The 13897-nt window shown below is 39.5% G+C and overlaps 1 protein-coding gene and 1 non-coding gene across 4 annotated transcripts in view; one reads left to right on the forward strand and one right to left on the reverse strand.

The window, feature by feature from the left end:
• Positions 1–13897, reverse strand: part of ADCY8 (adenylate cyclase 8) — a 223412-nt gene that overhangs the window by 62055 nt on the left and 147460 nt on the right. For all 3 annotated transcript variants that reach the window (XM_059395176.1, XM_059395175.1, XM_059395174.1), the window contains one exon: positions 4479–4579. In XM_059395176.1, coding sequence (XP_059251159.1) covers positions 4479–4579 — 101 coding nt within the window. The remainder of the gene's footprint in view (positions 1–4478; positions 4580–13897) is intronic.
• LOC132014715 (U6 spliceosomal RNA) lies at positions 1676–1782 on the forward strand. Its single transcript, XR_009403370.1, has one exon. It is a non-coding gene; the product is annotated as a U6 spliceosomal RNA (small nuclear RNA).

Below are 13897 nucleotides of genomic sequence, written 5' to 3' on the forward strand. Positions count from 1 at the left end.
TGACAGAGAGAAATCACAAGTAGGCAGAGAGGCAGGCAGAGAGAGAGAGAGGAGGAAGCAGGCTCCCCGCTGAGCAGAGAGCCCGATGTGGGACTCGATCCCAGGACCCTGAGATCATGACCTGAGCCGAAGGCAGCGGCTTAACCCACTGAGCCACCCAGGCGCCCGAATAAGTCTTAACTATCTGGAAAATATTCTGTTTGGTCATGGTGTGTAATTATTTTCATACATTATTGGATTTGATTTGCTAATATTTTGTTGAGATTTTTGTGTCTCTGTTTATGAAAGATATTGATCTGTAGTTGTCCTTTAAGTAGTTTTTTCTTTAAGTAGTAGTTTTCTTTTCCTTAAAGATTGACTTTTTTCAGTCTTTATTGAATTTTGGTATTAGGGTAATTCTGACCTCATTAAAATGAGTTAGGAACCATTCATTCCACTTCTAATTTCTGGAAGAGGTTGTGTAGAATTGGTATTAATTTTTTCTCTAAATCTTTGTTAGAATTCCCCAGTGAAAGATCTAGTGTTTTATTTTTTAGTTAGTTTTTAAATCACTGACTCCATTTCTTACTCGATATAGGGCTCTTCACGTTAACCTTTTCTTCCTGTGTAGATCGGGGTAGTTTGTGTCTCATTCAACAACTTGGTCTATTTCATCTCATTCGTTAAATTTATGCGCATATATATATATATTTTTATCATTTTAATGTCTGTGAGATCAGTAGTTCTTTCACTTGTGATATTGGTGATTTGTGTATGTGTCACTCTCTCTGCTTCTCTCTTCCGTTTACTTGGCCAGAGATTATTGATTTCATTGATCTTTCCAAGAACCTGATTTCAGTTTTATTGATTTTTTCTATTATTTTCCTATTTCCAAATTCATTGATTTCTGCCCGAATTTATATGATTTCTTATCTTCTACTTGTTTTGGGTTTAGATTTCTTTTCTTTCTCTGGTTTCTAAGGTAGAACTTAGATTATTGATTTTAGATTTTTCTCTTGTAATATATACATTGATTACTGTAAATTTCCCTCTAAGCACTGCTTTTATTGTATCTTACACATTTTGATACATTGTATTTTTATTTTCACTTAAGTGAAAATATTTTGAAATTTCTCTTGAGATTTCTGTGTTGGCCCATATGTTATTTAATCTTCATGTATTTTGACACTCTCTTCATAGGTAGATACAAGAAATAACATACATATTGTTATGTCTTCTTTGAGAATTGAGGTTTTTTTTGGTCATGATGTAATGTCCTCTTCACCACTGATAATTTCCCTTGTTCTGAGTCTACTCTGACTCTGACGGAAATTAGTATGGTTACTACAGCTTTTTTTGATTAGTGTTAGCAAAGCATATCTTCTCCATTCCTTTACTTTAAACACATTTGAGTTTTTATGTTTAAAATAGATTCGTAAATGCTTTGACCTGTTTTTTCCCCACTTATTTTTTTTCTTTGTATTTAGTTTGAGAATTTCTTGACCTATATTCAATAAGCTCCCTGATTCTTTCTTTGGCCTTGTTGAGTCTACTAATGAGCTCATTGATTATTTCCGTTGCAGTGTTTTTATTTCTAGCATTTATTTTTGATTCTTTCTTAGAGTTTCTCTCTACTTCTATTGCCCATCTGTTCTTGCATAGTGTCTAATTTTTCCATTAGAACACTTAATATATTGTGCTTGCTTCAGCAGCACATATACTAAAATTGGAACGATACAGAGAAGATTAGCATGGCCTCTGTGCAAGGATGATGGGAAAATTTGTGAAGAACACTTAATACCCTAAAAATAGTCATTTTAAACTCTGTTTCTGATAATTTCAGCATCTTTGTTACCCATGAGTCTGATTCTAATGATTGCTTTGTCTCTTATTTCCTTTAGGCATACTTTGTAATTTTTTGTTGAAAACCAGTCACATTATATCAGGTTCAAGAAACTGAGGCAAATTAATCTTTACTGCAAGGATTTAAGTAAATCTTCCTTGGAGCTGGGCTACATTTAGTGTTTTCAGTAGTTATATAAATACAAGTGGCTTCAAATTCCTCATATCCTGGTTTTTGTCTCCCCTCTTAAACTGGGGTCCCCTGAGAATTCCTCCTCAGAAAGAGTCTGTGTCTCGCAGTTCTTTCAGCTATAGTCCACCATTAGTTTTCTGGATTCTTGTCAGTGTTGTGGGAAGGTGTGGGGAAGGGAGCTCTGCCTATTACTCTTCTTTTTGATTAAAAAAAAAAAAAATCTTTTTACCTTCTATTCTTCTTAAGGCATTATTTGCTGTGTTTATGTGCTCTATATTACCTCTTCTTAGGTCTTCATTTCTGAAATGTATCTTTATTCTGATTTTTATTTCCTTCCTGAGCTTTCTTGTTGAATTTCTGTTTTTCTACTTCTGGTTTAGGTTGTTAGTTCATGTCTTGAACCACATGAAGTGCTTCAATTCTTTTGAGGTAGTGGATTATAGATTTGATACACGTTATAGGCCTCTCTTTTGGAATGTTTTCATCTACTGTAAGGAAATCGACCTACCTTTTCCCCCCATTTATCTGATAATAACTTGGTATCGAATTGCCACCAATATGATTTGTTGCTCATTTTTGTGTCAGATTAACTTTACTGAATTTGTAGAAATGGGCGTGGCTTAGGAGAGTTTATTTTTCACCTCTGTGGAGCTCTCTTTTTAGTTGCTTTCATGTGGTGTTCAAAAGCGTGATGGTTACATTCTCTTTCCACTTTTACAATGACCCTGGTATTTCTTCCTCACTATAGTCTTTACTGTGAGTCCTCTTGATTTCCCTCACATAGATCCTTCCAAGTTGGTAGGTAGTTGGTCTGGTGGATTCCCAGCATGTGACAGTTCCAGCCTTTCAGGACTTCCTGTGGGTCTTTGCACTCACTGGATGCTGGATTAGGCAAGCCCCTCCCCTTTCCAGCTGCTTCCTCAATTTGCCCTGTGGCACTTCCCAGTAAATATCTATTGGCTATACTGGGGCTTTTTTGTTCACAGACATGACAGATGACTACTTGCTTGTTTCTGTTTCCACCCACATGAATGCTGATGTCACACAATCCTGGGGCTATTGGGAGACTGTCACTACCCACTTCAATTTGGGAACTTATGGGGCTATCATATCATCTCTTTTTGTTGTAAATACAGTCCAAGAAGTGTTTGGTTTTGCTATCTAGCTCTTTAGATATGTGGGAGTTTTGAGAGGTTCTGAAATGCACCACCTTAGGCCACCGTCTCCATGGAGTCCCTTTCTCTTTCCTAGTATCCGTGCTAATCCAGAGAATGTCAAGCATGGTCATTCTCAGAGTGTCACTTAGCTTGAACACCTTTCATCATCGCAGACACTGAGCCTGTGCTACCTCACTCCTTCTTCATCTGTGGTGTCCACCATATCACATCCTCACAAAAACACTTTACTCTAGACTTTCCCAAGTGCCCACTACTCTACAAACACAACGTTTCACACATCCCTGTGCCTTTGCCAGTGTTGTTTTATAAACTGGGAATGCCCTTCCACTTACTCTTCCTATCTCATTCTGCTCAGCTCCAAATATTACCTTTTCTACAAACTCTTCTTTAATCCATCTGGTCAAAATGAACTACTGATTTTGGTACAGAGTTGGTAGGTAGTTAAAAAAATAGACTCTGTCTTGGGGTTCAATTCCCAGCTCAGCCATTATAGAGATATGTGACCTTGGATAAGTCCTCATCTACAAAATGGGAATCAGAGTGTTCTCTCACAGGAAGAGCATAAAGCTTGGCCCATGGACAACCCAGAACTAAGTTCAAATGCTGGCTCTGGCACTGAGGGCCTGTACAATATAAGTCTGTGTCTGATAGAATGTCAAGAGCCCAGACTCTGGAGGGAGACTTCCTGGGTTTGAATGCAGGTTGTAACTTTTCAATGGTAATACCTGGTACAAATTATTTCATGACTCTAGGTCTCAATGCTCTCCTCTATAAATGAGGACATTAGTAGTACCTACCTCATAGGGATGCCATGAGGATTTCATGAGTTACTGCATGGAAAGTATTTGGAAAGTATTTCTGACCACATATAGGTTTTTGTGCTATTATTAAAGGGCCAATTTTGCTGGCCCAGGAAGCTTTGGTGCTGTATCTATGAACAACAAAGCGGTGATTAATGGAGACACAAGACTGTGGTGGCAGAGGCTCTAATACTTACTTGCTACATTCAAAGGTGCAGTGTCAAATAAGAGTGGGGCCTATTTTGATTTTGGTTGTTGTTTTTATTAAGATCATGAGAAAAACTCATTGCAGAGCAATGAGATGATGCAGAGTAAGACAACAATTTATCAAAGATAAATTTGATATTATCAAATGATTTGGTGTGGATCCTGGGTCCCAACATTTTAAATTCTGATCCCTTGGGAAAGTCAGCTGACTGGTTCCAGGTGAGGGACTATCAACTCACAAAAACATTTCACCAGAAAAGTTAGTCTTTTCATATTTACCTTGAAGAAGGAAGCAAACTTTGTATCGCCGTGATAAATAGAAGAACGATAAATGCACAGACCAAGTTTGACTTGAATACTTCATCCCTCATTTGAGAATACTGTAATTAAAAAAAAGAAGAAGAAGAAGAAGAAAGAGAACAAATTACTTCACAGCAAAGCTGCACTTCTGGAAGAGTTAAGTTTTCCTAGTGTTTGGAGTTGAGGGAAAACAACAAGAAGAAACAAAGCATTAAAACATCTTTTTTTTTTTTTTTTAAAGGAGGAATCCATATCTTAATTAACCCTTCACAAAGCATTATCTTCATCCCTCCCTCCAACCTTCCAGTGAGAGCCCCAAACTGAATCTTGTTGTCTTCCAGGCAAAAAAGGAAAGAGACGGGACTCTGTGCAAGCTTCTCCAGCTCTTCTCCCTCTGAACTAGCATCACTTAAACAAAATGGAAGAGTACACAGCCATATAGGTCACAAATCAAATTCACATGGACTCTCTTCATGAGTAAACTTAAGTCATTGAAGGGTCTTGCTTTATTTCTTGTTTGGGGGGGGATACAGGGAAAGGTTTCCCCCGAGTCTTCCTGCCTCCTTTTTAATGAAGACTATTAAAAAATAAGATCACAGAATCTTAGAAGAGAGAGCAGCCTAAGAGAACTCCAGTGAGTGCAAAGCCCTTTCATTTCACACAGAGAAACCCAACTCATCGTCCAATGTGTTCCATGCCCTTTTCTTGTCTGCTCCAGGCAACCCTGGGTAATGGTACTAACTTTATTTTGATTATCCAGTGAGCTCAGTGATTTCACTGTCTAGCCTTAAAAACTTCTGGAAGGTCAACACTGAATAGGCACTTGCCTTAGTCCCGTCTAATTTCCTAAAACCATGTTGGAGTCACTAAATGAAGAGTCCAATTCCTTCAGAAGGAAGAAAGGATTTTTAAAACTGAAGAAGACCTTAATATCAGCCTTCCTCAAGCCCCTCATTTTCCCTCAATGCCAGAGAGGTCAACAACTTGCCATAGATCCTTCAGCATGCAGATCATTTTTAGGGCAGGGGAGCAGAAAGCTAAGCCTGGCTTTGGAACTTTGTATTCCCTGACTTGAAATTCACAGTTACTTTACAAAGGAAACAAGTAAATGGAACTCTGGCAACACTGCAGGCTTGTCCCCAGTACCGAGAGAAGGTTTGGGTCACATCAAAGAAATACTAAAATCAGTCCACTTTGTTGTTGGTGTGGTAGTCATGATCAACAGTTACATGATTTTTATTCTCTTGCCTACTTCTTGGTGTGGTCTGGGTTTTAGACTGAGTGGACCGTTCAGTGTCCTGGCTGAGATGTGGGGGAATGGCAATGTCTCACAGCCAGCGAGCTCCACCGTGGGGGGCATAACGTTGTCCAGAGAGTGCACTTTCATTGCTGCTTCAGGGCAATGCTTTTTCTGTTCCTCAGGACTGAGGGTCTGTCTGCTTGCCGACTACCTGCTCGTATCTGGAGGGGAAACTGGACTGTTCCCCTGAAACATCTCGATAAGCCAACCACCCTCCCGACAAAACTACAGAAAATCTGTATTACCAAGAGCACTACCTAAGGACAGGGCACAATCAGAGAGAGGCATATACATACCAGCTTAGAAATCAGCAAGTTAGCCACAAAGCAGTTAAGTCAAGAAAAGATACATGTCTGAATTTTGTTTAACATCTAATCATACAAAATCTAATGATTCTTTGTTAGCTGACTGATGAATGTCAAACGAGCTTGGTTATATAGATTTGGCATGAGATTTTTAAAACAATGATAATTTTTAGTTTGTCAAATCCCTGTCTTCCTCATTTTCTGCATCTTTATCTTCCCCGTCATTATCACAGCAGCTTGGAGTTGTAATGGAAGGTGGACCTTCAGGAATCCTTTCCATGACATTCCTGACGTCTATTCAAACATCTGCTGATTATCATCAGATGCCTTTCTCTGCTTTGTTGAGGTAAGTGGGTTTCTTTCCGCTGGGTGGAGGCAGCAATCCTAGGGGGATCTTCTGCCCTTGACTTGGATACTCTTGGTGTCTGAGAACTCACTCTTTTGCAAAGGATTCCTTTCCATGTTGGGTCCTTTTTTACTGTGAAGAAGTCTTTCCTGTAGATCAAAAGCCCGAGTCTCTGCCTCCTGTCCTTTCCTGAATGCTTCTCAGTGATGACATTAAAAATGTCACATAGTCACTACTGGTCCAGCCTAAAGTTGCACATGGCTTTAGGTTTTTCACTTGCCTCCGTTGGCAGGCTGGAAAGACTTCTTCTGGCTCCAGATTGTCCACTCTGTCAGTGGCTCACTGTGAGTGAAGCCAGTTTCATTGAACTTCCCTTTTCTGATCTGTCATATGGGGGCATGAATACAATTCATAGGTTCCTAATGCTATTATCTTATTTGTGCTAGGATTGAATAATAAATTCTATTATTCATGCCTGAACTCCAGTGCCAACACTGTCACAAGGAAGAGCCTTAAAATATTGGGAAGCTGATGTCAATCGAATATAAAATACCGGGTTTCAGAACAGAGTGCATTGTTACTTTGGAAGCACAAAGGAGAACAGAACTATGGAAAGAACATTCCTAATTGGCTCAGGATGATAGGGTACTGACATTGGATGGTGATTCATTTCACTTCCTCTTGACTTGTGAAGGTCTGAACACTCGGGCTCGCAGCTATAATAAGTTACATGTACGTTCTCTCCTGCCATTGTTAGAGCTCTCTCCTGCTCACCTCATGTCTGTTCTGTCCTCACTTGGCCTTACTTATCCTTTTAAGTCTTAGTGGTGAGCAATATGAACTAACCTAGAGCTAGACTACCTGGATTTGAACCTTAGCTCCGACACCTACTATCTATGGAACGAATCCTGGAAAAGTTGACTAAGCATTGTATGCCACAGTTTGCTCACCAAGAAAATAAGGATAATAATAGGAACTATCTCATTATGAGTTAATATATGTAAAACGCCCGGAGCATGTTCTTAGGGCATAGGACAACCTCATACAGGTGTTTCCTGTAATCAATTAATTATACTTAATGTATTTCTATGCTTGTTACTTTTCCAAAGCCTTCTAGTGTGCCTTCTAGAATGCTGTCTTCCATTCCTCTGTGCAAAATGGTACCTTGTACTCATTGGGGTCCCCTAGAATATGGCTGAATGTTTGGTCCATCATATTAGAAAGGATTCTTTAAAAACTAATTGTAATCTAGTATGTATGTGTGGGTTTTATTTGTTTGTTTGTTTGTTTTGTCTTAGGAAAAGCCCCTGCCTTTATTCCTTCCCCTGCCTCCTAGAAGATCTTCCACCAGGAGGTGGAATTCTCCACTTCTCCAGAGATCTTTAGGAAAGGTGTCATTGGAAATGACTACTGGGCCTTTATAATTCACTGATCCTTGGTCTTCAAGAGAATATATATATATATATATATATATATATATATATATATATATATATATTCAGATGAGGAACTTGAGAATAAGATATAGAGAAAGAGTTTGCCAAGGTCAATTAGGGGATTGGTGACCAAGTTCAGATAATAAGCCACACCTCTTAGCTCTCAATGGTGTGTTCACTCTGTTGGACCACTGTCTGAGAGCAGAAAAAGCCTGGAGCCAGTACCTGAGCTGACTATACTGGGATTAATGCCAATTAAAAGAGTATGCCACTTGGAACAAGTTACAAGTGCTTTCTTTGAGATCTTAGATTAGAGTTCGATTACTTTTTTTTTTTTTAAACCCATAGGGCTCTGGTTGACTCAGGAAATGCTCAAAATCTTGTAACATATTTGAATAATAATAACTAATGCCTGGTGCAAGGTAAGCACCATGCCATGTGCTTTACGTGAACAATCTCTTTTAGTTAATACAACAATGCTTTGAGGAAGATTATGTTTATCATATCCCCATTTTGTAGATAATGAAACCGAGGTTTAGCATAATGAGTAACTCAACTAGAACTTCACAGATTATAAGTAGGAAATCCAGGGTTTAGCCCTAGGGTGTCATGTGTCATTGGCTGTACTATCTGCTGCTATGTTGATGTTCTCAAGGCATGGTTATCTTCTTCATAGGGTGCTGTATAACATGTTTTGCTATATTTCAGTGATGTGGTTCATGATACAAAGAAAGGGAATGTGTTAAAAATTTGAGTTTATATAAATTGTGGTTAAAATGAGAGTAAATCATGATCTGGGCTAAGCATAGCCCTTAGAAACACCCTATGAATGAGTTTAACAAACTGGCACTGCTGAATTTTCATAATTGATGGATGGATCACCAGCACAAAGCAATACAAAGGAAAGAGCCCTTTTCTCAAGGCCTGCAGGAGTGACCCACTAGCAGGGAAGAAAGGAAAAGGCACAGTGGGCTTTATGTAAGAGTAACAGAATAAGAAGAACCACAACCTGTGGTTGTTTAATCACCACAAATGATTAAGACGTTGTTTTAAAAATAAAACTCTCCTACTTGTTTGACCAAGTTGAGACATGGCGTCCCTTCCAAGGAATTAGGGGCAGGAAGAATGTGTGTTTCATTTTGTTCATGTCTGGGGGTATTGCCCTGCCTTCTCTTGAAAGGCATCTTCAGAAATGACATCAGAGCCATGAGGCTTTGGGGTTCTTAGATCTGTCACAAGGAAGCATGCAACCTGAGTTTGGTCACACAGGACAAGGTTATTCTAGATTCTTCATCCATGAAGTTGTGACCAGGGAAGCTAGCTTTCAGAGGTAATGAACAGAGCTTCCAATATTCTGTTTCTGTGTCTGAGTCAGGCCTGGAAAACCTTCCTATATGTGTGGGAGGAAAATTACCCTTTTCTCCTAGATTGGCCACTTCAACCATGAGCTAGAGAGCACTGATGAAATTCTTGCATCTCTGTAAGATGTTAAGAATAGTTCTAACCAAAGCAGTAACCTAGTTAATTGTCCCAACTACAGCCATACTGTCTTTTCACTCAATTGTGTATGTGAGATCACACAATTTTATAAAAGGGGTGGATTGTATTTGTCACCTTGGGACAATGCTTACTCATGCCAATGTTACTCAGTAAAATCCCTCCGAAATGAGCTATTAACTCCTGCCTGAAGATTTCCAGTGATGGGGGAAATCAGTCCCTCACTTGAGAATCCATTCCATTTTCGGATAAATCTAATTGAGAAGAAGATTGTTTTCTAGCACATGTCTCATTAGAATAAATTAATATGTTTGTTTAGTTAAAGAAGAATCTCAACCAGGATGATCTGCTCATTTTGCATGAGTGAATGAAGGAATTTAACTTCTGTTGTTAAGCTCATGCATTATGTAGCATGATAATGGCTAGAGCACCCTTAATTGATCATTTGAGGAAAAGGCAAAATTGCAATAAAAGAGGGAAGGACTAATTTTCAATAATTTCATTTTTTGAAATTGCTAATTTTCCCTATCTTGGTGTCTAGTGTCTAACCAAATCAGTAATAAGTCTATGAGTGACAGATGTGTCTGAGGAATGTCTCATAGTCATACTTCTTCCCAAGTAACCCGACATTTGAACAAAAGTAAATTTCTGCATCTTTACTAAACTCATAAGGAATCATGTGAACACATATCTAAGATGGACAGCTTCAGAAGACGGAGGCCGGGAGGACGCTTTACCAGGCATGACAAAAGTTCCTTAAGGACAATACAGTATCAATAATGTGTTATGATATTATGTTATGGTCTTCCTATGTAAGGAGGTTGAATGACATATGAGAATTCCAAGCAGGACTTGACAAAGCTTCCCACCCAAATCTTCTAGCTCACCCTTTCTCAAATCTCTCATCCTTGGGAGGACACTATTCTTTTCTTTACTGGCCCAGTTCCCCAAGCCACAATAAACCCAAAGGAGTGGTAACTACTCCTGTGTTCCTTGCGTAGAAGCCACTGGTTGTATGTGTTGGTGAGGTCTACACATGAGACATTAAGATTGCGCTAAGGACTGAGCCAATATCTTTTGGGTTGAAATCATCCTAATTCTACCATTCTACACTGCACTTATGGATGAAATTGTTGCTTTCGACTGTGAAAATACTGGCTTTGTGGAACTAGCGTTAGCTAATTGGTCTGATAAAAAGAGACAAGTGAAATGACCCTTGATATCATTTGATTGCCTAGAGGGTGTTAGAAATAACAGTAATTTTACAGGCTAATATCACAAATATAAAGGAGTCTCACAAAGCTACTGTTTGAATAAGGGATGGATTCTCTTGCTAAGCTTCTTTGAAATCTCTTCTTCCCACCTGAAAGAGGTGGCCTAAACAGTCTCACAGTTTTGGGCCTTACAAGAATAAAACTCAAAAGTAACCCATGACCACAACAGAATAATTCTTTTAAAACACTGCAACAAAAACTTACAGTGTACTATATGCTGGCTATTATGCTAAGCATAATAATAAATAAAGTAAAAAAACAAAAATAATTTTAAATATAAGATCATGAAAATGATCAGGAAGGGTCTGATTTGGAAAAACAAGAAAAAAGACCTGAGACCATTTGGTTCAGGCTCCAGATTCTTATATCTCTGCACCTAAATAAGAAATGCAAATAACAAATTCTGCACACCTTCCAGAAAAAAAAATGCAGGCATATTTTTTCATTTCCTAATTCCAGAGTCCAACATCCTAATCCATTAGAAAATGTATTCATCTGGCTAGCTTTCTTGGCTTTGCCACAAGTCCTCCTTAATGATGTAATTCCACTTGTCATTACTGCAACAGGAGTGGGTGGGAAAAAAAGAAAGAGAAATGTCAAAGTTTATGATGCATTTTTCCAGAACTCGTTCAAGCTCCTACTTAAATTGATTTCTTTATAAAGTCTAGAGGAAAACTGAGAGAAATTCTGAACGCAGATGAGACCACCTGTACTCAGCCAAAGGATTATCTAAAGGCTCCCTTGTGTAACAAGTCCTTTTTTTATGTGGTTGGTGACAGAAAAAAGAGTAACGTCAAATGTTTTGAAAGGACTCAGCAACAGACTTGGTTCATTGCAAGTAGTGTCTATGACAAGTATTATTATTTTTACCTAAAAAGTGGGCAAGAGTTGATGGCTGACTTGGGTGTGAAGAGGAAGCTCACACTTCGTCTGTCTGATGAGCCTCTGGCCTGTGAGGTGGCTCTTGTCCGGTTTGCCTATTCTCTCAAACCAACTGGCTCACATAGCTCTGTCCTCGACAGCTCATGCCACCAAGCTTGCTGTTTTGTTACACAACTCAGGGGTAACTCGAGGTCTCACTGTGCCCACCCCCACAGCCCTAAGACAGAGTCTCATGTGTCTGTTTAGTCACTTACTGGGTTTTCACAGGCACATGGACAGTGAGAGTGATGGGATTATCCTTGTTGTATCTGGGTGCTGCCAGGAACATGTGACAGATTGTGTGTGCATGTACATGCATATGTGTGTACCTGTTTCTCTGTGTGTAATGTATGCACATGTACCTGTCTACATGCACATGTATATCCATACATGTGTGTATATGTAGGCACATGCACCTCTGCATGCACATGGGCGTGTACATGTAGTTTATGCATGTACACAAGTATGCATGTGCATGTGTCTGTAAACCTTCAGTGTGTACATTTGTGTACATGTGCACATGCATGCACACACATGTCTGTGCATACATGTGACCTTGCATGCAAGCATTGTACATGCCTCTGTGTGCATGTGTGTGCGCTTATATACATGAATGTCTATGTGTGCATATATACATGCCTGTGCATGGGGATGTGTACATTTATGCATGTATACATACCTCTGCTTTTGCATGGGCACATGCACGTAGGCACTGCATGCATCTACATGCACGCCTATGTATATGTGCATGTGCATGTCCATGTGTGCATGTCTGTGCATGGGTATGTGCATACATGTGTGCGTGTTTATTTGTCTGTGCACATGCATGTGCCTACATACATGCAACATGTACATGTCTGTGTATGTGTGTGTGTGTGCTGGGGGGAGTAAACAAAGGTTGAGAGAAAATTTCATGGTTTAATTTTGCTTTTTTTCCTGCCTTCCAGGTATTTGCCACATGCATAGCTATATAATCCCTTTGGCACACTCCATCAGCCTCATCCTCAGCAGAATTCCAAACTATATGAAAAACAAACACCTTGAAAATAATAAGCTCTTGCAAAGTGTGGTAGAAAAAAGTCCGAGTTTTGGGTAAAAGAGTTAGATTTGAATCCCTGCTCTGCTATCTTCTATATGTTTGAGCCCTGAGAAAGTTACTCCAACCCTCTGAGCCTCCCTTGTTAATCAAACAATAATGCCTACATGAAATAACTTCTGTAAAAATTAAATGAAGTAACAAATATAAAATACTTATGGTAGGGCCTGATAGAGTAGCAAGCGATCAACAAATGTCAGTGTCTTTGCAAGGCGGCTGCGTTGAGGCACTCCATGTGAGTTATCTGCCTTTCATCTGCACAGCAGCCTTGTGGGGATGGGAAGTTCAATGACTTGCCCGAGATCACAAGCTGGAGTGTAAGTTTGAAGCCACGTCTTTCTGTCTTCTGACAGCACCTGCCCCGGTGTATGTCTGAAGCAGTCAGTGTGCAGCAAATGCTCTTCACTGGGCTGGAGGAACTTCCCAGGGATCATGAGCACGGACAAAAGGACAGTCCTTGCAGGAGCATAAAGACACCTATCTGTGAAATCTAAAATCCTGAGCTGGCTTGGTCTCCTAGAAAGAAGGGCATGGCCTTTGGGGATGATCAAACACCAAATGTCCTTAAAGAGAGCCAATCTTTCTCATCTTATTTGGAAGATGGTGATAATAGAGAGTTTGGAATAATAAAATCATTTAAAGAAAAGACAACTGAATGACTCTTACATATTTACATACATCCCAGGGGGCCACAGTGGCTGCTGCTTCTGCTCTGACTGGGAGGCAGGGCCAGGAAGGCAGTGGACTGTCGGTGTGTACTTGGCTAGTATGCACCATAATGTTCTTATGTGATTACATGTTTGCGAAGGCTGTGGCCCTGGTATACAAGCCACAGGAACACTGTTTCTTCCCACCATTTTTAATGAAGTAATTTCTTTATGAAAGCTCTATACATCTGAGATTTATGTTAAGTGAGGGTTTAGCCTGGCCCAGATGTGGACAGACATAGGATCAATCACAAGGAAAGGGAAAAGAGTAACTATTGCCTCTATTCAAACATCTAATCCGTGAGTATTACGTCAACTAAATTTCACAACAACCCAGTGAAGGGGCAGGTATTATGATTATTATCCTCTCAGAGAGATCACCTTGTTCTGTGTCACTCAGTCAGTAATTGGTAGGAACTGGATTCAAGCATGTCTACCCAGTAATCAAGTGTATGTTCTTTCTCTGTCTTTTAACAAAGACTAGGCATTTTGAGATCAAGGAGATGCATGAATGTC

This window comes from Mustela nigripes, chromosome 3, assembly GCF_022355385.1.
Source record: "Mustela nigripes isolate SB6536 chromosome 3, MUSNIG.SB6536, whole genome shotgun sequence".
In the NCBI taxonomy this organism is placed as follows: Eukaryota; Metazoa; Chordata; class Mammalia; order Carnivora; family Mustelidae; genus Mustela; species Mustela nigripes.